This window comes from Camellia sinensis, chromosome 2 (genome assembly GCF_055761805.1).
Source record: "Camellia sinensis isolate YWXY chromosome 2, ASM5576180v1, whole genome shotgun sequence".
In the NCBI taxonomy this organism is placed as follows: domain Eukaryota; kingdom Viridiplantae; phylum Streptophyta; class Magnoliopsida; order Ericales; family Theaceae; genus Camellia; species Camellia sinensis.
The window spans coordinates 95,256,203-95,280,156 of record NC_138962.1 but is presented as its reverse complement, the minus strand read 5'-3'; the positions used below and the strand labels follow the sequence as shown (position 1 = coordinate 95,280,156).

General features: G+C 35.4%; 2 protein-coding genes and 1 pseudogene across 3 annotated transcripts; all 3 read right to left on the bottom strand.

The window, feature by feature from the left end:
- Positions 1-235: 235 nt before the first annotated feature.
- LOC114264310 (membrane-associated progesterone-binding protein 4) lies at positions 236-11,856 on the bottom strand. 2 transcript variants are annotated; one of them, XM_028204913.2, is made up of 6 exons: positions 6,489-9,466; positions 3,587-4,949; positions 2,645-2,688; positions 2,152-2,198; positions 1,038-1,212; positions 236-711 (listed from the first exon to the last, which is right to left on the bottom strand). In XM_028204913.2, exons 2-6 carry the CDS (start codon positions 3,669-3,671, stop codon positions 544-546), a joined length of 519 nt encoding a protein of 172 aa, XP_028060714.2. In that variant the 5' UTR covers positions 3,672-4,949; positions 6,489-9,466; the 3' UTR covers positions 236-543. The 2 variants fall into 2 exon arrangements, with proteins under 2 accessions (XP_028060714.2, XP_082771301.1); XM_082915175.1 differs by lacking the exons at positions 236-711; positions 1,038-1,212; positions 2,152-2,198; positions 2,645-2,688 and having other exon boundaries at positions 4,658-4,949; positions 6,489-11,856.
- LOC114264311 (small ribosomal subunit protein uS11m) lies at positions 11,246-12,252 on the bottom strand. Its single transcript, XM_082912246.1, has 2 exons — positions 12,198-12,252; positions 11,246-11,856 (listed from the first exon to the last, which is right to left on the bottom strand). Exons 1-2 carry the CDS (start codon positions 12,250-12,252, stop codon positions 11,246-11,248), a joined length of 666 nt encoding a protein of 221 aa, XP_082768372.1.
- Positions 12,253-16,825: 4,573 nt separating this feature from the next.
- LOC145815778 (small ribosomal subunit protein uS11m pseudogene) lies at positions 16,826-18,464 on the bottom strand (annotated as a pseudogene).
- Positions 18,465-23,954: the final 5,490 nt, after the last annotated feature.

Genomic DNA, 23,954 nt, shown 5'->3' with positions numbered 1-23,954 from the left:
TTGGTACCAAAAAGTTTGTAACGTCAAATTCTCTTGATATTGAACCCATGATGTGCATCCTCAAAAGTGGCTGTGATTGAATTTATGACTAAAAATTAGTTGGATTATGACAATGTGGTTGATGATCATATTGAATTGGGCGAACCATATTGTGTCATAATAATTTTTGAGAACAATTTGCCCCAACAAAAGAAGGATAGTCTGAAATGACTCATAATATGAAGAGAGTAATCCGTGACAAGCAACTCTATCAATAAACAGAAACAATCTAGTAGTGTTTTTTTATCATGAGTTATTTAAACATCAAAATCTATTAAAAAAAGATAATCTAAAACTAGTAACCAAAAGAAATAAAACAAACAGAAACAATCTTGTAGTGCTTTTATCATGAGTTACATAAATATAAATATTTCAAACCATATCATCGCTTCTATTAGCCTTTTTCCTTCTGCTTCATCATATTCTTCTACTTGTGTATTACTTAACTCTCCCTTTCCCTTCATGAAATCAACTAATTATTTACGAAAAACAATTTCGCACTGCCTAAAGTCGACAGAGCTTTGCAAAATGATCACATCCACTGTAGACTTCCAATCCGGGCTGGTTTAGTTCCTCTTCAATGAAGCAAGCACAGCGCTTGCTCACTTTCCCAGTTATAGCCATTTCTAGTGGTTTTTGAATTAACCTTGGATAACCATTATGGCACCAAACCTGACCAAAATAGTTGTTAGCTAAGAAACAACTCAACAACATAGAAGCTTGCCAAATTCATGGTGAGTTGGAATTATCTACTAGTTTATGCGTAAGGTTTTGAAAACCTTATAAAATGGATTCATGACTCAATACCCACCATGGATTGGCAGTGGCATACAAACTTTCACAACAGAAACTCCAAAAACACAAATTCGATGCAAGTTCTACTACAGTGGACAAGGCAACGCGAGAAAGAATTTTGGAGAAAAGTAGAAAACCGGCACTGTCCTCCACAAGTGATTAATGACCAGACTGTATTGTTAACACTAGATTAAAGTTTGTACCTCTGAACCCGTGTCCTGACTCCACCTTGAATTGCAGCTAGGTAGTTTAGCTTCTTCATTTTTCTGTTTCTCCATCAGTTGTGCACCTCTAGCAGCCTTTGCTTCGACCCCTTTCAAATATTTTGTGGGATTCCCTTCGCTATCATAGTAACGACCCACTAGCTTGCCAACAAATCTAACAATCATCAATCAAGACTGTACAAATGTCAAGCAATTTGCCCATTATTTTTGTATGGATGTCTTCAAATCTTAAGTCCAGCATGATATAAACCAGTATGCAATGCAAGCCTCAAATACTTGCAAGCAAAAAAACTGAAAATGGGAAAGCTTTTAAGGGTATTCAAGATGCATCCATACATACCCGCACAATCTATTTTGGCTAACTGGTTAAAAGCCAGCTTTTTGACTTTTTGATTTTTTTGGGTCACATCTTCTCTCTCTACTTTTTTACACGATTTAAAAAAAAAAAAAAAAAACCAAATAAAGCCAAAAAGCCAGTTTTTAACCAACTTTCCAAAGGCCCATCGGTGACCCAATGCACAAGATTCCCGCTAAAGCACGGGGTATGGGGTAATGACACCATATAAGAAAAAAAATGATACAACTCCAACAATCAACTACCAACATTTGAATATGTGTTTTGTCATCATATTTAAGATGCACATTTATTTTCATGATTGATGACCCTTAAGGCTCCGTTTGGATAGATGGATTTCAAATGAAAGGATTTAAGGTTTTATTTCATAAAAATACAGGAGAGTTGTTTATTATAGGTAGATTGAAAAATTAAAGGGCAAGATAGAGTTAGAAGAGAGGTACTTTTTCTTTTTTGTTTTTTGAAACTAGAATCCTTAGTGGAAAATATATGTCATAAAATATATGCACATAATTACTTTCTACTTCATGGAAAATCTGCTTCATAGTATGCATATGAAAGTTTATAAAGTTCCCCAAAAGTTTCGAAAAGGAGGATGAAAAAGTTGGTTTTTTTTATAAAAAGTTTTCGCAAAGACTGCATTTTTCCCTTCCTGTCCTGTTAACATTTGTCTTTTCAATTTACTTCCAACTATTAGAGTAATTGAATAAACATATAGCCGAACAATGTATAACTCACATGTACGTTTTGAAGTAAAAATCTCGCCAGTCAACGACACTCTTCACCTGCAGACATAATCACTCTATGTTAAACTTTCAGAGTTACAGAAGGTGCCTGGAAACCAACACTTGGCCAGGCAATTCCAAATAGTATAGACGAGGCTGTTCCAACACCAAAGCTAAGACACCAAGCCTAGTGGCTGGGAAGAAAGGTAACTAAAAGAATGTTGTATTATAAAAAGTGCATAACCAATGGCAGCTACTACTTGACACAAAGTAGTCCTACTTTCACCAATTTCCAATGTCAAATTGAATAAAAACCATGAATTAATCAATGGAAATTATTATGTTTGGAAGAGTTTGAACATGTGGAGTGATTCAAGGGTGAGCTAGACCATAATATTTTCCAGACAAAAAAGAAAAAGAAAAAGAAAAAAGGGCATTATGCAACAATGTTGTGTGTGTAAAATAATAAAATATGATTATTAGAAAGAGCAAACCACATTGATTACCTCAGTGCTGGACAAACCATGCATTGAGTCAGTGAGTCCATCTCCTGTATTCATAAAATGAAAGAAGGATGATATGAAAGATATATAAGAAAATATGAAAAATGAGAGTTGAAATATGTGACTATAGCAACAACTGCTCTTGAACAGAAGTTATTTCTTGTTCATAAACAACTAGAGTACTTTTTTACACTATTATCTTGGAAGGCTGCATAAGCCTTAGAAATGATAATTACTAATTAGTAATCAAGGTGAAAGAGGAAGCACTTTGTCCAACAAGATTATCTAGTTTGTGCTTTTCTTTTTTTCGTCATAATCTTTCCATTGAAATCTAAATTCAAACAAAAAAGATGATTTCAGAAAAGCAAAAACTTTTGGGAAACATGATGGTTTATCTTCATCTGAAGGGCCAAAGCCCATTCCTTCATGGTGATCAAGTCAATATCTCTATGTTTAATTTTTTCACATTGTTGATTTTACCATTGTCATAAATGGCTATTGTATAAAATCTGTCTTTCTCAAAGAACTTTATGTTTTTTTTACATGTATACCTTCTATACTTCGTATCAGAGTTGAAGAACTCAAAACAATTTCCATATACCTTTATACAGTTTCACACTGTATGTCTCAAAGATAGACTCAAGTTTCTGTATTACATATTAAAAACCTTTTCTCCTTTTTATCCCTCCACTTTGTTCTTTCAATCCTCTTGAGAATTTTTTTGACTCTTATTCCCTTCATTATTTATTTTCTCTTTTATGTATTTATTTATTATTTTTAAAAACCATTTCTATTTATTTATTTATTATCTAGATTGAGGGAAGACATGGAAACTAGACATAAGAAATAGCACCGCACAAGATATTTATATTGGGATAAAACTTGAAATTTCCATGAATTCATCATTAGAAGCAAAGAAATAAATAAACACTCAACCAATTTTACCTGTAAAATTCCCTGAGACAAATGCGCGAGAAGCATCTCTGGGATCATCAAAATTTTTAAAGTCTTCAAGATACGAGTAAGACATGAATCCAATAAAGCAAAGAAGAAACAAGCAATTGGCATTTTAAGTTAGCTAGTGGCTTGATCTTAACCAAGTAATATAGATGGACAAAGGAGTCTTTTCTGAGAAGACAAAGAAAGACAAATCAAACCAACAAAGAATAAAGCAACTCAATGAAGTAATAGAAAATGCCCCAATAACTACTGCGAAGTGTTGGCAGCGTGTTTTAGTAAGAACTCAACTCATCGGTTCTTTTATAATAAAACAACTACACTAAAGAGAATGGAAGATACCAAAGGGAAAGGGCAAGAAGTCCTTCAAAGATCACATTGAGCACACAAATTTTTTTCTTTAATTCATTCACTATCGAATGTGGTATTATTAAAACTCAGTTGATGAATTAGCTTGGCTGTTGGGGTCAAGGGTTCAAATCTTTGCAGAGTCAGACTGTTTATGTCTCCACATTACAGCAAATCTGTTTCAGTGACAAATGTTTTATGACAAGCCAAAATTTGTCACTAAATATTACTTTTAGCCACGACTTCTCCAATAGTCTCAAATTGAGTAAGAACATGCATTTTTTTGACCATTATGATTTGTCCATAAAAATGATCACTAAGACATTGTGCAGCACTTTTCCCTCCACGGAGTTATACACTCTAACAACGATGAATAAAGGGTATGACATAAATAGGATCATGGACTGCACAAATGGTTTCAGGATGACAGAAAAGTAGACCTCAATTTTTCTCATAGTTTCTACTCTCATCTCATCTATTTTTGAATTTTAAGATATACTAGTGATCACCCATAATAGTGTTACATAAAGGGCTCTGGACAAGCCTTCCAATCAACCTCCTCAAAGATGGAATTGCTGTAGCTAACAAAGCAATAATGTTTCTACTGTGTCGTCATATTATCTCAGTACCCATCCCTTGTAAAGTCAACTGCTCTAGCATTTAAGTTATCAGAATGTGTGTGTTTTTTCACTTAAAAATTGCAATAATAGGTTAGTTATGAACAACTCTTCTGGTATTTCATACTTCAGCAGGAAATAAAAGGCAAATCAAACAATTTTCAGGTACTTCAATCATGTCAATTGCTACAAAACCACAAGAATAAAGACAACTCAGCACTATAGAAACTAGCCATAAAATCTGTAGCACCGAGAGGCCGTGCACTGACACAGTGGAGTCAGAGAATACAACAGCTGACTGAAAACTCTTCCCACTAGCCTCTGATCAGCCCAAAAACATTCTACCAGCAATACAGCCCATCTCACAGCCACTTCAGAACTTGCAGCTATTGTGTTGCAATTGAGATTTTAAAGATTGGCAGCACCAACCATCATAAAACAGAAATGTAAACATATATTAGAACAATTGTAGTAATAGTCTTTAATAACACACACAAAAAGACAAACTTGTGAAGATGAGCAGAAATGAATAACTACAATAAATGACAAACATTCTATTAGTAAAAAAGCTACTGATTTATATCCACAACTTGGGAGATTTTGGAACTTTGTTCTGTATACTTATTCCATCAAAAGGTTTTTGATACATTTCAAATTTGACAATTCTTAAGTAGTACAAGCCTTTCTGTCAGAGATCATTCAAGTTCTAAAATGAACATCAATAATTTACAACAAAGACAGCTAAAAGAAGTTCAGCTAACAAAGATTATTTCTCCAATAATGATAAATGATAATGGCCATTGAACTCCAAAAATCATGTATGACATGAAACACTTCAAAACTATTCACATTTGCCGCTAGTCCCTGTTATAAGAGATAGCTAATCCATAAACATGTTCTGGTGAATGATTGCAACTCTTAGTTTCGGAATCTTAATCCAAGTGAGATGAATCAGTCCAATGGTTCTACCGTGGGAGAAAATTTTGAAAATCTTTGATTGTATAATATACAAAAGTATGTAGACTTTAAGAAATATGAAGTACATGTTTAGTCAAAGGTTTAAAACTTGAAGACATTTTTGTTTAACATGTTTATGAGTTGATTGCCCCCGAGGTTAATCAATTCATTGCTGTGAACTAAACTCTATTTATTAATTTTTTTTCCCTTTGTTTGTGAGTGTACAAATATAACAAACCAAACATGAATGTGATATTTTAGAGCATAGCATGTTACGAAGAATTTCTAAAAATTTTACAATGAACAGATGCTTCCGGAGTATAGAAACACATTTTCTTTCAGGGTAAGTTAACCCTTGCACTTTTACCAAATCTCATTTTGGTCACTTTACTTTCAATTGTAACAGCCAACCCCTTACACTTTCAAGTTCCAATTTCACCCTTCTGCCCATCTACTGTTAATAAAGCTAAGGAAATTGAAAGTGGAGGGGTTAAATTGAGATTTTCGTGAAAGTGAGAGGACTCAAGTGAGATTTTAATAGAAGTGCAAGGGTGCTAATGAGACAATTCAAATGACAAATTTCATCAATTTTGTTAATAGTAGATGGATGAAAGGGTGAGATTGTAACTTGACTTAAAATGTAAAGGGTTGACTGTTATAATTGAAAGTGAATGGACTAAAGTAAGATTTTTGGTGGAAGTGTGGGGGTACTAAGTGTAATTTACCCTTTGTTGTTTAATATCATTCTACTACTAATTTGACCAACTAGCAAACCAACTAGCAGATATGGAAGAATCATTTTAAGAAACATACAGAAAGATATATTGGATTTAATAAAAGGGTGTCAATATTTCTATTCAAATAATCAAAGAATCAATGAAATCTACACATTAAATCTGATGTGTAGCACGCATGCTATAGTTAACAAGCATATCATAAAACATTAGAATGAGTAAAAGAGAATTTACCTTGATCTATATGGAATGTCCACATGTTTTCTGCACATTCCTTTCCATTTTGATCTGATATCCGTTTCCTCACTTCACTCCCACATGATCAAAGAATAGATTCCATGTTTACTATTCTGTTTGCTGCAAGAGCTGGTTATTTTACATCAACTTTTGGAATGTGTACTATCTTATGCCAATCTTCCCCCTCTCCCTTTTGACGTCGCCTTTTCAATTCAGGACCGCAAAAAAAAAAGTCCAAATTTTGGAGTTTGGATAGGCTTTGAAAGCTATGTGGCAGTGATGAAATCTTGCAGCAGAACTCAATGTGCAATGATTGAAGTGATGTAAGGTTTCCTAACCATTCAGGCAGTGATGTGAACTCTGGATACTGAGAGATGGATAGAGATTGCAGTAGGGGGATATGTTGCAATGACTCTGGCAAAGTCTTCAACTTTTCACAACGAACATCAAACGGTTGGGAGTATTTGGGCGTACCTTTAATGATTAGGTGTCGTAGGGAAATAAGATGTTTAATGCTCTCTGGCAAAGTCACTAGCTCCGGACACCCATAAACTTCCAATTTCTCCAGGGCAGTGAGGTGTCCCAAACTCTCCGATAAAGAACTCAAATTATTGCAGCGATTAATCTCCAGATGTTGGAGAGACTTTAAGCTTCGTAGCCCATGTTCTGGCAAAGACTCAAGCCCATGACACGAATGGATACACAATGACTTCAAAGATACAAGGCTTTCCAGGTTTGTAGGCAGCACTTTCAATTTGCTAAACCTTTCAATGTATAGAGATTCAAGAGCATTTAGGTTTTGAAACATCTCTTCTGGAAAAGAAATCACCTTGTCGTCGTGACAAACTGTAAGTGAAGTGTGACAAATAAGATTTGAGATTGAACTTAGCGTCACGTTGCTGCATCTTGAGACATACAAACTTTCAGGTGATGAAAGATGAGGCAAGGTCAATTTAGGGCAATTCTTGATGCTTATTTTGCGATGACGAGGGAGTAGCTCTCTTCCCTCCTCCCTTGACAACCCTTTCAAATTCGGCAAATCCACAATACTGAGGTCTTCCAAAGACGGGAATCTTCTAGCCGGCCTTCGCCAGGGAAGTCATTATCAATGTACTCCACATAATCCATTCTATGTATCATAAGTTTTTGCAAGGAAGCCAACTGCCCGAACGCTGGAAGTATTAGCAATTTTCTACAATCAAGTAATGCAATAGAAACCATATTTGTAAGAATTGAATCCCCCATCCAAAGTGGGAAGTGGGCACCTCTGTATTTGTCAATGATCAACTCTTCAACATTTGGGTGAGGTTCCAGGGCTTCAAGTATTTGTTCAATGTTTGCTTGCGATTCAGATTCACTGTTATCTCCCCACGACAACTTGATGATGCGAAGATTCTGTTTTCCTATCAAATTGGCTTCTTTAGCATCTGTTGGGTTTCTCACTCTCTCAAGGTGCAAGATATGCAGTTCTCCTCCAAGATCTAAGCATTGCAATTCAGCAGCCCGACAACCTCTACTCTTACCCACAACAAAAAGACTTAATCTCTTCAGGAGAGTTAGCTGCCCAAGCTTTGGAGGCATGTCCTGTATTTTCCAACAATATTTTAAATAAAGATTTCGGAGGCTCCTTAGGTACTTCATGTTCTTGGGCAGACTCTGAAGCTCATAACAATGATTTAGGTTTAAAGTTTGCAAATTGTGGAGGCTACAAATTGACTTTGGAAGTGTTAGAATGGAAGTATAAGAAAGGTTCAAGTATCTTAGATGTTTTGAATTGCCAATAGAAGATGATGATTGCACCATGTTAATGGCATTTGCATTGAACACTCGTAGAGAACCAAAATTTTTAAAGTCAGAAGAAAAAGGTACAATACCATCACATCTCATGTTTAGAATTGGATGTCTGCATTGTTGAAAAATTGTTCGTAAGGATTCAACTCCATGCAATGCTTCAGGAAAAACACCTGTCTTCATCGACTCACTAACCAATGTAATATGATGAATTCTTTGCTTTGATATATTACTTGAGCTTTTATCCTCCATCACATGACATTCATGTTCCGTAACAGATTGGGCAAGGTCATGCATAAGATCATGCATTTTGCAAGTAATGGTGTTAACTTGATCTTTGTTCAAATCTTGAAAGAAAGATCTCCAGTGTAACTCATTCCATATAACGTTTCCAATATCTTCCAACTCCAATTGTCCATTGGACGAAATAAAGCCATTAGCCATCGAAAGATCAATTAAATTTTCCTTTCCAATTCTAGAGCCCTTTAGAAAAATGGCACAATAAGCAAAACATCGTCTCAATTCCAATGGAGGATTGCAGTAACTTAATCTCAAGGCAGGCAATATGGTATTTTCCTTGTGGTGCAAGTTCCAAATTTCACTTTCCTTAACAGAAAGCCATTCTTTTTCCTCACTTTTGAAGCGCATTAGCCCTCTAAGGGCCTTTGCAGCCAAAGGCACACCCCCACACTTCTTCACTATCTCCTTCCCAATGGCCACAAGGTTTGGACGCTCTTCATTCCTGAGTCCAAATGCTCGTTGCCTGAACAACATCCAACAATCATCTTCAGATAAACATGGCAAGTGATGGGGTGGGATAGTTCCCATGATTGATGCAACCTTTTCAAGATGAGTAGTGACGATAATGGAAGTGCCTTTTGATCCACATGCTAGTAAATATTTCAACCCATCCCACTTCTCTTGATCTTCGTCCCACGCATCATCTAACACAAGCAAATATCTTTTTCCATCCAACATCTCGCGAAGGTTTTTCTGCAGAGAATCTAGGTCCAAGGTTTCACATGCTTTCCCAGATATGGATCCTATTATTGTTTTTATCACACTTTTCACATTGAAATCCTGAGAAACATAAACCCAAATTTTAAGCTCAAAATGCCGTTTTACCCTCTCATCGTTGAAGGCCATTTGGGCAAGTGTTGTCTTGCCAGGCGCCCCCCCCCCCCCCCCCCATACCAACCATAGGGTAGACAGAAACATCTTGGCAACACATACTTGCTCAACCAATATTTGGACAATCTTTTCTTTATCTTCTTCTCTTCCATAAAGCTGTGGTTGAGTTAAAGCAGAGCAGGTTTCGTGTATTTCAGCAAATTCAACTCGCTGCTCTACAACCACCTCAGTTAAATGAAAATTCTTTCGCTCTTCGACAATTGCATTTAAGTTCTCTGTGACATATTTTATCTTATTCCCTATCTTGTGACGGAACACGATGTTCTCAACAGGATAACAAGTGAACAAAGAAGTGCTTACCTTCCTCAGAGAAACAGAATTCTGGTCATTAGATCTCCATCGGAGAGCTTCAGTTGAGCACTCATCCAAGATGTCGTCAACCTCGTAGGCTGCATCACTGAGCTTTCTCAACCAATCCTGTATTGCTTTGTTTTGGTGTTGCTTTTGGTCAGCATCTTCGAGGACAGCCTGGATCGTGGAGAGAGTGCTTGAAAGCTTTTTCATCTCCTTTTCAACCCCACAAATCAAGCCCACTTCCTTTTGGATCAAGGAGTTGAGATTCTGAAGCACGAAAGGAAGAAATGAGGCAGTCACGGTCACCTGCTAGCTAGATATCTGAATTCAATTCAAAGGTAAGCTCTAAAAATTGCAGATGCCTTGCAAAAAAAAGTGATGAGAATGACCAGAGAGGTGATGTATCAAGAAAAGAAAGGTTTCATAATACAATAATTAATTGTGAAAGTAGACAACTTGGCCGAATACTTTGGAAAAACAATTGCCTTTGTTAGGAACTTACTCATATACATCGTTTACATGCCTTCCCGTGTGAATATAAATTTATTCACACAATGTCAACAAAATACATTCTTTTTTTAATTGAATCAATGGAGTGGTTCCATAATAATGTGAGATTGACTAACGAGAGTCTTCCATTAATTAAATCAATGTAACGGCCTCACAAACAATGTGAAATTGACTAATCATACTCGTCTTCCGTTTGATAAAGACTTCACAAATACAGTGAACACATGGGATGAGGGTAGTGGCTGATCGAGGGGTTCGAGGAAACTACGTGGGCCCTTTCATCTTCATTTTCCTAGTAATATTAGAGAATGTTTGAGATAATCTAAATAAATATATTTTTAAATTTTTTATAAAAAAATATGTACAAAAATAAATAACTAATGTAACTCAAAAAAGATAAAAAAAAAAATATGTTAATGTAAAGATGCCAAAGTGCCTCATTATTCACCAAAGACAAGAGATGGCAATAACAAAGAAAATGTTTAAAACAATTCATGTCCATTATCTTTACTTCAAATTCACTAATGCAATTCATGCATGTTATGAACTAAAAGTCGAACAATTGCCAACAGAATAATTTAGAATCAGGAAGTCCCATCAAATGCTAAGCCTTAGCAGCCTGTAGTAGTTTCTTCCATGATGAAGTACAATAAAAATCAAGAAAATTTCCCATTGCATTCAACCAACTCCCACAGTGGGTTAAAACGAAGTGGATACTGAGATGAGAAAATGATTTTCAAAACAGGCATACAAAATTCTAAATTTACTAACTTAGCTGAAAATAAACATCACAATGAGTTCAAATAGGCCATGCTAAGTAGCCCCTCAGTGTCTCTCACCACAATTCTTGCTTTCCAATCAAAACAACTACACCAGCAACCTAAAACAATTTAAAACCACTTATTTGCTCCATTTAACTAAAGCATCACTATAAGCCTCATACAAATGAGCATCATCAAGCTTTCAGTTTATACGCGTCGTCTCTTTCGGAGTCGGCATCCGTTGTGGGGTTTTCGAGTTGTGTCCTCAATGTACACTATGGGATTTTGATCACCTCGAGAAAAGGTAAAGCCCTCTCTGAAGCTCACGATTGCTTGCTTCTTTTTCTTGAAATAAGTGAATCCGTTCACTTTCATTACGACAGACTTCAGTCCCAAATTCCTTGCTAGCCGACCAACATGTTCTGCAGTTGCTTCAGCAGCATATCGAGAAAGTTTAGGCCCTCCTTTCATTTCTGACAAACATCCCGAGGAAGCCCCAATTTTTTTGTTCCCCTTGGAATCTGTCACAGTGACAAAGGTATTGTTACGAAGCAGCTTTATATGGACAATATCTGCATTGTTCTCAACAACATACCGAGAAAGTTGAGAACTGCCCATAACGCCCTTTCCTTCTTCCTCTATTATTCCCCTCACAAAATTCATGGATCTAGAGTTCCTTGCTGTCTCAAACTCCTTATGACTTGAAGAATGTATGAAATGCCTGAAACTTGCTCCCAAGATTTGAGGTACAGCATTGTGATTAGCTGCAGCTGAAACATCGCTATGGAGATAAGACCTGCATTTCAAATCTCCCAAACCTGCAAAAGCCAAAAAAATTTCATCACTACCCAAGCGAACACAATTTCTCCAAGGAAAATCCAAACAATTAGCATTTTCCTTATTCCCACACCAACTTCTCACATGGGTTCATGAGAAACCTAAGTGTTTAAGATAAAAAGGCAGTGAGGTCACAGTCACATACCCCAAACAAACTGAAACCATCAATATGCTACGCGTAAGTTCAAAAAGCAGGAATTCATTAAGTGACCGAGGCCATTTAGAAATAATCACAACCGTCTCCGATATAATTTGAAATGGCAATACAACCATTCTCTTCAATAATGTCATCTCATTTAATGCTACATGATTTTCGAATAACCAGCCAGTATAGTCACATTCACTTGAATCTTATTCAAACTAGATTCCAAGGCCATGTTATTCAACAAAATTGACGGATTTTTAAATCTTACAACTAATAATGCAAAATATACATATAATTGGAATTATATAATTTCATATCTATTGCAAAACAGACAAAAACAAGAGGAAAATATATATCTCATAATCTCACTAATTCAACTAAATAACCAATCCTACACTAATCTCATTGATTGTTAATCCCCTCACTATTAATCCAGCTAATCAAACACACTCTTCTTGTACATTCCAAAGTCAAGAGTTCATTACAATGGCCAGGATAATCTACAAAAATCACAGCCGTCTCAAATATGATGATAATTTGAAATACAATAGAACCGTCATTTTAATGGAGTCTAATCAAATGCTATAAAAACACACAAAAAACAATAGAAATGTTAATAAAGAGCATCCAAAAACACCCCATGAAACAATATTTTGGGTAATTAGCTATCACTGTATTTCTTCAGTTGCATATCTCCATATTACTTCTGTTTCAAAAGCTAATTTTTTATTTTTTTTTATTTTTTGATAAGACAAATTATCTCAAAATGGGTTCACTCTATAGACCTATTGGCAGCATTTAACACTCTGGTAGGTAACTGAGAAAACAATGGACGAACATAAACTAGATTCTAGACAACAAATTAACCAAACAAAGCACAAAGACAACACATAGCTTTCATGAGATTAAAAAACAGAGTTGAATAAAGACAAAATATTTAACCAAACACAGACTTGCCTGGAACACCATATATTTGTGGGATTTGAAAGAGGGACCGATGAGAGAGGGTTTTGAAAGGGGTTTCAGATCTGGGGCTGAAGACCCGAATAGCTTGATCAAACAACCCTGGGCGGCCCGAGAATCGCAGCATGGATCGGTGACCGATCATGGTTCAATGGTTTTCAGATTCAGACTACGCTGCTTTATCAGAGAGAGAGAGAGAGAGACGAGGGTACTTTTGGGGCTGACGGTGGTGGTGATGGGCCAATTTCCCTCTTTTAGTCCTATTTTAAGGTGCGTTTTTATCTTTATTCTCGTAATAGGGTAAAATGATTTTTTTAATGCCGTTTTTCAGAAAACGGTTTTCATAAAATCGTATTCATCGATTAAAATAATAATAAAATTTAAAAATAGAAACCGACTTTTCGTAAAATCGTTTTTCAATTAATTTTTTTTTAATTTATATTTCAACATAAATATTTTTTGTTCAAAATTTTTTTTTAATGAAAATCGGTTTTAGAAAAGCCGTTTTTCAACATTAATTTTTTTTTAATTTATATTTTCAACATAAATATTTTTGTTCAAAATTTTTTTTTAATGAAAACCGGTTTTAGAAAAGTCGTTTTTGCATTAATTTTTTTAAGTGGAGAAATACACTTTTATTTGTACAAAAATGTTGACAAAATTTATTTGTGGAGAAATACACTTTTATTTGTATTAAGCTTTCAATGTCCATCAAATTTTCGGCCCCAAACAGAGAAAGCGTGTTTTGTAATAGCGCTTTAGCCTAATTTGGAAATTCCGTCCAAACTAGGCCTAGTTTGGGAATTAAGATGATAATTTGGCTTAATATGAGAAAAGCCCCGAAATATAGTGCACATTAAAAAAATAAATAAATATTTAAAACATAAAATATTTATTCCCACTCCAGGGTGGGTTTTGTAAACACTTTGAAATTTTGAAAATTTTTTAAAAGTGATTTTGGAATTTTTTTTTCAAAAAATTTGAACTACAAAAATTCATTTTTTCTGTTTGTTTGTATTTTTGGCATTTAGTGTATTTATGCTAGGTATGTTTAAAAACTTAAAATATTAAAAAATTCAACAAAAACAAAAAAATATGAAAAATAAGAAAATAAAATTTTCTAAAAAATGTTTTAGAAAACTCAAAGCAAGCATTACGTTTTAATTTTTATTTTTATTTGTGCTGTAATTTTCTAAAGAAACCCATCTTTGAATGCATTGAAATTGCTGCTCTCTTACTCATCTTTTCATTCCCAAGTCCAACCTTCCCACATGAGAAAACATAATTAAAAAAAAAAAATTTCTAAAACCATTTTTTATTAAAAATATTTGTCGTCAAAAAATATTTATGTTGAAAATATAAATTTAAAAAAATTAATGTAAAAACTTTATATTTTAAAACCACTTTTTATTAAAAAAAAAATTTGGTAGTTTTCATATTTAAGTTGAAAATATAAATTTTAAAAAATTAAAAATTAATGTGAAACCAGTTTTTCTAAAACAGTTTTTTATTAAAAAATATTTTTGCTCATAACATATTTATTTAAAAAAAATTAATGTAAAAACGGCTTTTCTAAAAGCGGTTTTTATTAAAAAAAAATTTTGAACAAAAAATATTTATTTGAAAATATAAATTAAAAAAAAAATTAATGTTGAAAAACGGCTTTTCTAAAACCGGTTTTTATTAAAAAAAAATTTGAACAAAAAATATTTATGTTGAAAATATAAATAAAAAAAAAATTAATGTTGAAAAACAGCTTTTCCAAAACCGGTTTTCATTAAAAAAAAAATTTTGAACAAAAAATATTTATGTTGAAAATATAAAAAAAAAAAAAATTAATGTTGAAAACGGCTTTTCTAAAACCGGTTTTCATTAAAAAAATATTTTGAACAAAAAATATTTATGTTGAAAATATAAATAAATAAAAAAATTAATGTTGAAAACGGCTTTCCTAAAACCGGTTTTCATTAAAAAAAAAATTCAACAAAAAATATTTATGTTGAAAATATAAATTAAAAAAAATAATAATGTTGAAAAACGGCTTTTCTAACACCGGTTTTCATTAAAAAAAAATTTGAACAAAAAATATTTATGTTTAAAATATAAATTAAAAAAAAATTAATGGGAAAACGGTTTTACGAAAATCGTTTTTAATTAATTCAGAATAATTAAAAACTTAATTAAAAACGGCTTTAGAAAAGCCGATTTCTATTTTCAAATTTTATTATTATTTTAATTGATGAATACGGTTTTGTAAAAACCGTTTTCTGAAGAACGGCATTAGAAAAACCGTTTTACCCTATTGTGGGAATAAAGATAAAAACACACCCTAAAATGGGATTAAAATGTTCAAAACGGCACAAAGAGGGAAATTGGGCGGTGGTGATGATGTGAGAGTAGTGGGGAAGGTTCAGTGTTCCATTCTTTCTAGCAGCACAATGTTCATTGTATATATGTGGTAAAATCTTCAAAAATACAAAATAACATTGCAGGGTGCTCGTGGATCGGTTTTGTGCGGTTTATGGTTTGGTTTTGACCCGCTTGCATTTATGCGGTTTGGGAAACTGTCAATTTGCAACCGCCCGCAGTGCGGTTTGCGGTTTGTGCACATAGAATTTGCAGATGTGCGGACGATTGCGAACGATTTGCGGTTTACACTTTTTTCTTTAAAAATTAATTTTTGAGTTTCTTTTTTCCCATCGAATTTAGGCATCAGATTCATTTTATATATTTGTGATGAGTTTACAAATAAAAATTGAATATCAATGCATTAAATGAAAGTACCCAAAATAAAAAGAATCTACACTAGTATTTTTACCATGAAAAAAATACATATCAATGCATTAAAGGTCGTACTCAATTAGAATTGCCAGTTCAGTAATCAATAATCAAACTAGAAGTTCCATCGACCGCTAGAAGGAAAATTTTATTAGGAAAAAGTGGATGAATCACCAATGAAAATCATATAAGAAACCAAGTTTATGACTTGATAATTCTACCGCATTAAGAAAGTTGAGAAATACTTTAAAATAAAGATCCTAGCCTCATAGAGAACATAATGGTGCTCCGGTTAAAGTTACAAAGTTGGTATATAAAAAATAAAAATAATAATAATTAAAGTGCGGGCGATTTTTGCAGGTTGCGGGTTTAACCTGTAACCCGCCCGCAACTCACAAATTTGTCATATTTCAAACCGCATCTACCCTCATTATATAACAACCCCGACCCATGATTAACATTAATCCATGATTAATTATGCCTAACAGTAATTAACGAGGAATTCTGAATTAATTTGCATGCGCGTGTTGCATTAATTTGCATGCCTAGAATCAGGAAGTCCCATCAAATGCTAAGCCTTAGCAGCCTGTAGCAGTTTCTTCCATGATGCAGTACAATAAAAATCAAGAAAATTTCCCATTGCATTCAACCAACTCCCACAGTGGGTTAAAACGAAGTGGATACTGAGATGAGAAAATGATTTTCAAAACAGGCATACAAAATTCTAAATTTACTAACTTAGCTGAAAATAAACATCACAATGAGTTCAAATAGACCATGCTAAGTAGCCCCTCAGTGTCTCTCACCACAATTCTTGCTTTCCAATCAAAACAACTACACCAGCAACCTATAACAATTTAAAACCACTTATTTGCTCCATTTAACTAAAGCATCACTATAAGCCTCATACAAATGAGCACCATCAAGCTTTCAGTTTATACGCGTCGTCTCTTTCGGAGTCGGCATCCGTTGTGGGGTTTTCGAGTTGTGTCCTCAATGCACACTATGGGATTTTGATCACCTCGAGAAAAGATAAAGCCCTCTCTGAAGCTCACGATTGCTTGCTACTTTTTCTTGAAATAAGTGAATCCGTTCACTTTCATTACGACAGACTTCAGTCCCAAATTCCTTGCTAGCCGACCAACATGTTCTGCAGTTGCTTCAGCAGCATATCGAGAAAGTTTAGGCCCTCCTTTCATTTCTGACAAACATCCCGAGGAAGCCCCAATTTTTTTGTTCCCCTTGGAATCTGTCACAGTGACAAAGGTATTGTTGCGAAGCAGCTTTATATGGACAATATCTGCATTGTTCTCAACAACATACCGAGAAAGTTGAGAACTGCCCATAACGCCCTTTCCTTCTTCCTCTATTATTCCCCTCACAAAATTCATGGATCTAGAGTTCCTTGCTGTCTCAAACTCCTTATGACTTGAAGAATGTATGAAATGCCTAAAACTTGCTCCCAAGATTTGAGGTACAGCATTGTGATTAGCTGCAGCTGAAACATCGCTATGGAGATAAGACCTACATTTCAAATCCCCCAAACTTGCAAAAGCCAAAAAAATTTCATCACTACCCAAGCGAACACAATTTCTCCAAGGAAAATCCAAACAATTAGCATTTGCCTTATTCCCACACCAACTTCTCACATGGGTTCATGAGAAACCTAATTAGCATCCTCCACCTAAGTGTTTAAGATAAAAAGGCAGTGAGGTCATAGTCACATACCCCAAACAAACTGAAACCATCAATATGCTACGCGTAAGTTCAAAAAGCAGGAATTCATTAAGTGACCGAGGCCATTTAGAAATAATCACAACCATCTCCGATATAATTTGAAATGGCAATACAACCATTCTCTTCAATAATGTTATCTCATTTAATGCTACATGATTTTCGAATAACCAGCCAGTGTAGTCACATTCACTTGAATCTTATTCAGACTAGATTCCAAGGCTATGCTATTCAACAAAATTGACGGATTTTTAAATCTTACAACTAATAATGCAAAATATACATATAATTGGAATTATGTAATTTCATATCTATTGCAAAACAGACAAAAACAAGAGGAAATTATATATCTCATAATCTCACTAATTCAACTAAATAACCAATCCTACACTAATCTCATTGATTGTTAATCCCCTCACTATTAATCCAGCTAATCAAACACACTCTTCTTCTTGTACATTCCAAAGTCAAGAGTTCATTACAATGGCCAGGATAATCTACAAAAATCACAGCCGTCTCAAATATGATGATAATTTGAAATACAATAGAACCGTCATCTTTAATGGAGTCTAATCAAATGCTATAAAAACACACAAAAAACAATAGAAATGTTAATAAAGAGCATCCAAAAACACCCCATGAAACAATATGTTGGGTAATTAGCTATCACTGTATTTCTTCAGTTGCATATCTCCATATTACTTCTGTTTCAAAAGCTAATTTTTTATTTTTATTTTTTTTTTTTGATAAGACAAATTATCTCAAAATGGGTTCACTCTATAGACCTATTGGCAGCATTTAACACTCTGGTAGGTAACTGAGAAAACAATGGACGAACATAAACTAGATTCTAGACAACAAATTAACCAAACAAAGCACAAAGACAACACATAGCTTTCATGAGATTAAAAAACAGAGTTGAATAAAGACAAAATATTTAACCAAACACAGACTTGCCTGGAACACCATATATTTGTGGGATTTGAAAGAGGGATCGATGAGAGAGGGTATTAAAAGGGGTTTCAGATCTGGGGCTGAAGACCCGAATAGCTCGATCAAACAACCCTGGGCGGCCCGAGAATCGCAGCATAGATCGGTGACCGATCATGGTTCAATGGTTTTCAGATTCAGACTACGCTGCTTTATCACAGAGAGAGAGAGAGAGAGTGACGAGGGTACTTTTGGCAAATTTGTCTAAAATAATAATTTTATCATAAATACAAAACGGTTTTCGAAAAGCCGTTTCATTATTAACAAAACCTATCTCGTTCTCCCTTCGAACTTAGGAAAGCCATTTTTGATATCCAACACAACACAGTTGCGATTCTCACTCAGCCGAACTCCGAAGGGAAGACCGACGAAGAAGAGGAAGCAAACGAACAATGGCCAACAGTACACCACCGGCAAAACGAGGAACACCTTCAGCAAACACCCACATTCAGGTTTGTATCGCATAAATGAGGGTTTTCATTTTAGATTTGGGATTTTAAATTTCGAAATTAGGGATTGCTGAAACTAGGGTATTGAAAAGGTACAAATTTTGTTATTCGTAAGATATAGTTTATGATTTTCTGTATCTCAGTTCAATTTTTCTATATCTCTGTTCACTCCTTTTTTGTTTATCATATAATTGTTATGATCAGGTTTTTTTTTTTTTGTCCATTAATTTTTGTTTTTTGTTAATTTTGGCTAGTACTTTGTTCAGTGGTACTGTATGGGTGTGCATATGTGATGTCAAACTTGGGTTATAAATTGATGTTAAAGAAATCAAATGTTGTTATTAAAATGTGATAATTTTCCCGTCTTCTCTAATAGGATCAAATTTTCGTTTCCGTGCGTTCTTTTGGTTAGGTTGGAAATGAAAATAGAATTGGAAACTTTTTCAAACGTTTTGAAAACATGAGAAATAACAAAAGGATTTGAAAGTGTATGAAAATATTTGGAAAAAAAAAAAACAAAAACTTTTATTGATGTTAATAAATTCCCAATAGTTAATTACTTGAACATGTTGAGTGTTATGAATGCTTAGTTGGATAAAGGGGTTTGCCATTTTAAGAAAAATATATTAAAAGAAATTGCGAAATTCTTGTGACAGTAGGCATGGAAAAATAAACAATTGGTGCATTGCTCCTTAATGTTTTCTAGACTACGAGCACAATAAAGCCTCAAAAAATCTTTTTTGGTTGGTCTTAATTCTTATGGTGATTTTTAGTCAAAAGAAGTTCAAAGGGTCTATGTGTCATTGATTTGCACTTGATTTGGCATCTGTTTGACTGGCATTTACTTTACTAAGTTGCAAAGATAACCTCTTTATCAATGTAATTAGCCCAATCAAACGGAGTTAAGAAAACAAATGTTTATTCAACAATCCTCAGAGCTTCTTCTAAACTGAGGTGTTGTAACTCCATGCGTGAATTGATTATCTGTAGCTACATGAATCTATTAGATTAGCGATTAACCCAAAAACTTAATGTGTTTTTGTTTTTAGAAGGCAAGATACTTTTTAGTCTTCATGGAAAGTTGAAATTTCAATATTTTATACTATTGTTTCAAAGTGAACAATTGTGGCCATGGTAGTTTAGAGTTTGAACTTGTGAACAATTTAGGATTTTCCTGCTGGAAGTTCTTAGGTTGTTATAGTATGAAAAATTAGGGCTTGTAAAATTAGGTTCTTATAGTATGACGAATTAGTTTAGTAGAGTTTTTCTATGTCAAAGGCCTATTGGTTATAATGTCATACATGGATGGTTCAATACATGAAGATGAAATGAGAAATTATGGCGCGCACAGTGAGGTTGTGGGAAGAGTTTTTACAGTATATGCATGCTATTTCATAGAGTGTGAAATTAAAAAAATCAAAGTATGAAAGCAACTACACACAAAACACATGACGAAAATGGGTTTGATAAACCTGAACAAAATGTCAATTAAAGATATGGAAAAGGTTTTTTCAAAGCATTTGAAAACACCCACCCATGAAAACCCAAAAAAGAGAGTTTTAATTGAAAAAATTATTTTAAAAAATAATAATAATACCGAAGGGAAAGCATAACAACATAAAACAAAGAGTAAAGGAAAACATAAGCTCGTAAGAATGGATGAAGAAATCATAACAAATCACAACAAAAGAATTCAAATGTTAATTTATGATAATTGGAGAAATGATCCCACACATGATCTTTTGTTTAAATGTACAAATAGATAATCCTTCTAAATAATACAAAAAATATAAGTCATATAGGATGCTATTATATATGGAGCAAATAACTTTCATTTCCATGTTCACGTCGATATGCCACTTAAATATTTTGTAATGCCAAAAGACCCATGCCTAAAGGCACTCCTGTGTAATACATGTGGTGTTTGCGCGCAAATGTGCTTACTTTATTATTTTGAAATAATTGAGTTACTTTGAATGCAAAGTTTAGGTATGGAAGTTGTGAGCATTATGTTCTATTGGGGTGGAAAGATTTTGCGCAATCGCGATGAAGGTGTGTCGTACGACACCGAACCTCAGGGGTTGTATAATGTGCACAGGGGGATAACATCGGGCGAATTGGAGGCTATGATGGTGCCGAAGGTTGGTACACATGGGGAAATAATGCGATTAGAGTTTAAATGTAGACTCCCATGTCAGGGGAAGTATAGGTTGCTGCTAATCAAAGATAATGAGACCTTAAGTAATGTCTTAGAGCTCCCACATAAATTAGGCCCTGATTATTTTTTGGAAATCTATGAGGAGAAGGGGAGCAATTTTGGTGGCATAGAGATGCCAATTCCGGTGGGCGGGACATTCACTCAAATGTTGACACAATCACAATCCCCTGACAATACACATTCATGGGAGGGAGTGCGAATCGCAGAGGTGGTAGGAACTTGCAAAGGGGTGACAGTTCACGATGAGAAGGGGGAATGGGACGTGGCGATGCTGAAGACGAACAATAATACTTGTTTTAGATTATGCTTGTGGTTATTGTGATAGGTTTGGGAAGCGAAATTTTTTGATGCCCAAGTATTATCGAGTTCAAGGAGGTTCATGTATGGAGCCATCTGACAATCAAACAGGATATGGTTTATCTGACGCTGCTCGTCTGAAGTGGCCCGCACTATTTATAGAGCGGGTACAACTGGAAACCTTAAGTCAGGAAAATCAACTTAAGGTGCCAAAAGCACGTTTTGTTGAGATCCAAAAGAAAGATCCTGATAATGTTGATCGACTATGTGAAAGATTACAACGTGGGACTTCTTAAATGTGCCGTAGGTTAGCCCGCGATATGCAACTATACATAGTTAAGAAGGATGCCCAGAAGAACAGAACAGAACCAAATGTTGCGGCTATGAAGGGTATCATGGAGGATCCTGAACTTGTCTCTGACCCTGAGCTTTTGGATTATTCAGACTCTGAGATTGCCGATTTAAGCGCGAATTAAGTGTTTATGTCTATACTTCGGCAATATTAGGTTATGCATTAATATGTAATGTGTGTGTTAGACTAAGTGTTTCCGTAATGAGTTTGTCAGATTTTCTGCCTAATATTTGTCTATCTAACTGTTATGTTTATGTATTGCGTGTTCAGTTCAGGGTGTCCAGGATGTATGTCTTGTGTGTTCAATTCATGGTGTCCAGAATGTATTTTTGCGAGAGACTTATGTCTGTACTACCTATGTAACTGAAAACTGTTACATTTGCAACTTCAGTTATGTTGTTTTCATGCCCGTACGAGTATTTAGTAAATTAGTGACTTCGTATATTATGTATTAAGTTTTATTACAAATGTGGGGATACATTTTCAAAGTACCAACACATGGCTAAGGTGATGCCGACGTGTCAGCCAAGGTGCCACGTGTCCAGGTCATGACGCCGAGGTGATCTCAGCTAGGCCGAGGTTATCTCCGAAGATATCAGAATCCGAGATGAGCGGATAAGGCACAAGAGTCCTAGAATGAGGAAGGACTTCAGCATGGATAAGGATAACACTCTTAAGGAGTTTATTTCTATCTATTGAAGAGTCCAGGATAAGCAGTGAGCTAAAGTCCATTGAAGCTAGGCTTCTATGGGGACTAGGATTGAGTTAACTATAAAAGAAAAGCACCCCCGATGGGTCTAAGGTACGCAATTTATACTCAGAACAGTGAGTTTAGCAATTGATTATCTTTGAGAAATATATTGACTTGATCGTCGGAGTGCCCCCGGGTGAACAAACCACCGCCGGAATCTTCTCTTTCTGTTGCAGGTCAGCCAGGTGTCATCTATTCTGCCAGTACTCTCCAGCTGAATACTAAGTTGGCAGTGTGATCGGAAATTCACTCACACAATTTGGCGCCGTCTGTGGGAAAGAAAGGAGAATAGATGACCAGTGACAGGCAGAAGGATAAGGTTGGGGACGAAACCCCTACTGGGAACGGTAAACATGTTGACCCTAACATGGAGGAAGACGGTTGCAATGAGGAGACCCAGAACCAGAATCACAGCAGAAAAGACGTCGGTTAGGATGGTGACGTACCGAAAAAACCAGATCAAAGTGGGTACTATAATGAGGACAACCTCCAGGTATGGAAGGATAGATGCCTGCGGAGGGACGAAGAAGTAAAAGAGATGGTGAACAAATTGGCGGACCTGCAATCGGTCGTCAATTTCATGATGCAAAATAATGTCATGCAGCCACCATTCCCACTGCAGGACACGCCGATTCCAGTGGCCAATGCCCAGAAGGGGGGGCAGAAACCAATCCTAATAGGCCCCCAGCACACTAGGAGTGAAAAACACTCTCACCGGCCTTCAAGGGAGGTCGGACGAGGGGAGTCGAAAAGGGAAGAGTCACGAAAGACACATCGCACTAAAGAAGCAGACCCCAGAGAACATCGGCATGTTCAAAGACAAGAGCTGTGCTTCGACACAACTCATGGAGAAAGGTCAAAAAGGGCCCACAACGAAGCAGAGAGTAGTGCGCCGAAAAGACTAAAGTCGGGAGATAGCCGAGCTCCTGGGCGACAAAGGAGGACTTGAGGGATTACCTCAAGAGGAAGCAACAAAATGCTGATGCCGAGGTAAGTTCCCCAGATAAGCCGAAAACACCATTCTCAGTAGAGTTGGACAAATTTGAGGTGCGGAAGAGATTCAGTATGCCGAGGTTCCGAATATACGATGGTAAGTCAGACCGCAACTTCCACTTTAGATTATACTTGAACTCAGTGGCATTGTATAGTGGGAACGAGCCGTTGCTCTGCAAAGTGTTCCCCTCATCCTTCGGGGAGATTGCATCAGATTGGTTTCACAAACTACCAAAGAGAAGTGTGAAGACCTGGGAAGGCCTGGTCGAGATGTTTGTGACCAGGTTCGTGACATTACAGCCATTAAGGGTGGACGCATTGATGGCTCTGAGAATCAGTAAGGATGAAGGCCTTAGGGCCTATGCAAAAAGGTACTATGAGGTGTTCAACCGAATACCCTAGTGTAATC

Coding starts and splice junctions, on each gene's coding strand:
- LOC114264311 (XM_082912246.1), bottom strand. CDS start 12,252: ATGGCCTTGGAATCTAGTTTGAATAAGATTCAAGTGAATGTGACTATA. Junction 11,857..12,197: donor GAATGTGACTATACTGGCTG/GTTATTCGAAAA, acceptor TGGCTTTTGCAG/GTTTGGGAGATTTGAAATGC.
- LOC114264310 (XM_082915175.1), bottom strand. CDS start 9,977: ATGAAAAAGCTTTCAAGCACTCTCTCCACGATCCAGGCTGTCCTCGAA.